General features: G+C 53.9%; 2 protein-coding genes across 2 annotated transcripts in view; one reads left to right on the top strand and one right to left on the bottom strand.

Moving 5' to 3' along the window:
• LOC119592210 (cuticle protein CP1499-like) overlaps positions 1 to 214 on the top strand; it is an 878-nt gene extending 664 nt beyond the window's left edge. Inside the window, exon 2 of the mRNA XM_037941040.1 lies at positions 1 to 214. This exon is cut by the window's left edge and continues 429 nt beyond it. Within this exon, the coding sequence (XP_037796968.1) occupies positions 1 to 180 (180 nt within the window). The 3' untranslated portion in view covers positions 181 to 214.
• The window catches only part of LOC119592211 (cuticle protein CP1499-like), a 10657-nt gene that overhangs the window by 5367 nt on the left and 5008 nt on the right, over positions 1 to 282 (bottom strand). The gene's annotated exons all lie outside the window — the stretch shown is intronic.

Genomic DNA, 282 nt, shown 5'->3' on the forward strand with positions numbered 1-282 from the left:
GCCGCCCCAGTCCAGCCCAAGTGGACCGGCCCCGTGGCAGCCACCGTGCCCGCCGGACTCCCAGGCTCCGCCCCTCAGGTTGCTGACACTCCCGAAGTGGCAGCCGCCAAGCAGCAGTTCTTCAGCACGTACAACAGGCAGGCGGCAGCTGCGGCGCCCCCATCGAGGCATTACTACTAGACCCGACTGCCATAATGTATATAATGAAGTAAAAATAAATGAACTCTTAAGATATTTAATTACTCTTATTTAGCATTGGCATCATTTTCAACAATCAATAGC

Source organism: Penaeus monodon, chromosome 29 (assembly GCF_015228065.2).
Source record: "Penaeus monodon isolate SGIC_2016 chromosome 29, NSTDA_Pmon_1, whole genome shotgun sequence".
In the NCBI taxonomy this organism is placed as follows: Eukaryota; Metazoa; Arthropoda; class Malacostraca; order Decapoda; family Penaeidae; genus Penaeus; species Penaeus monodon.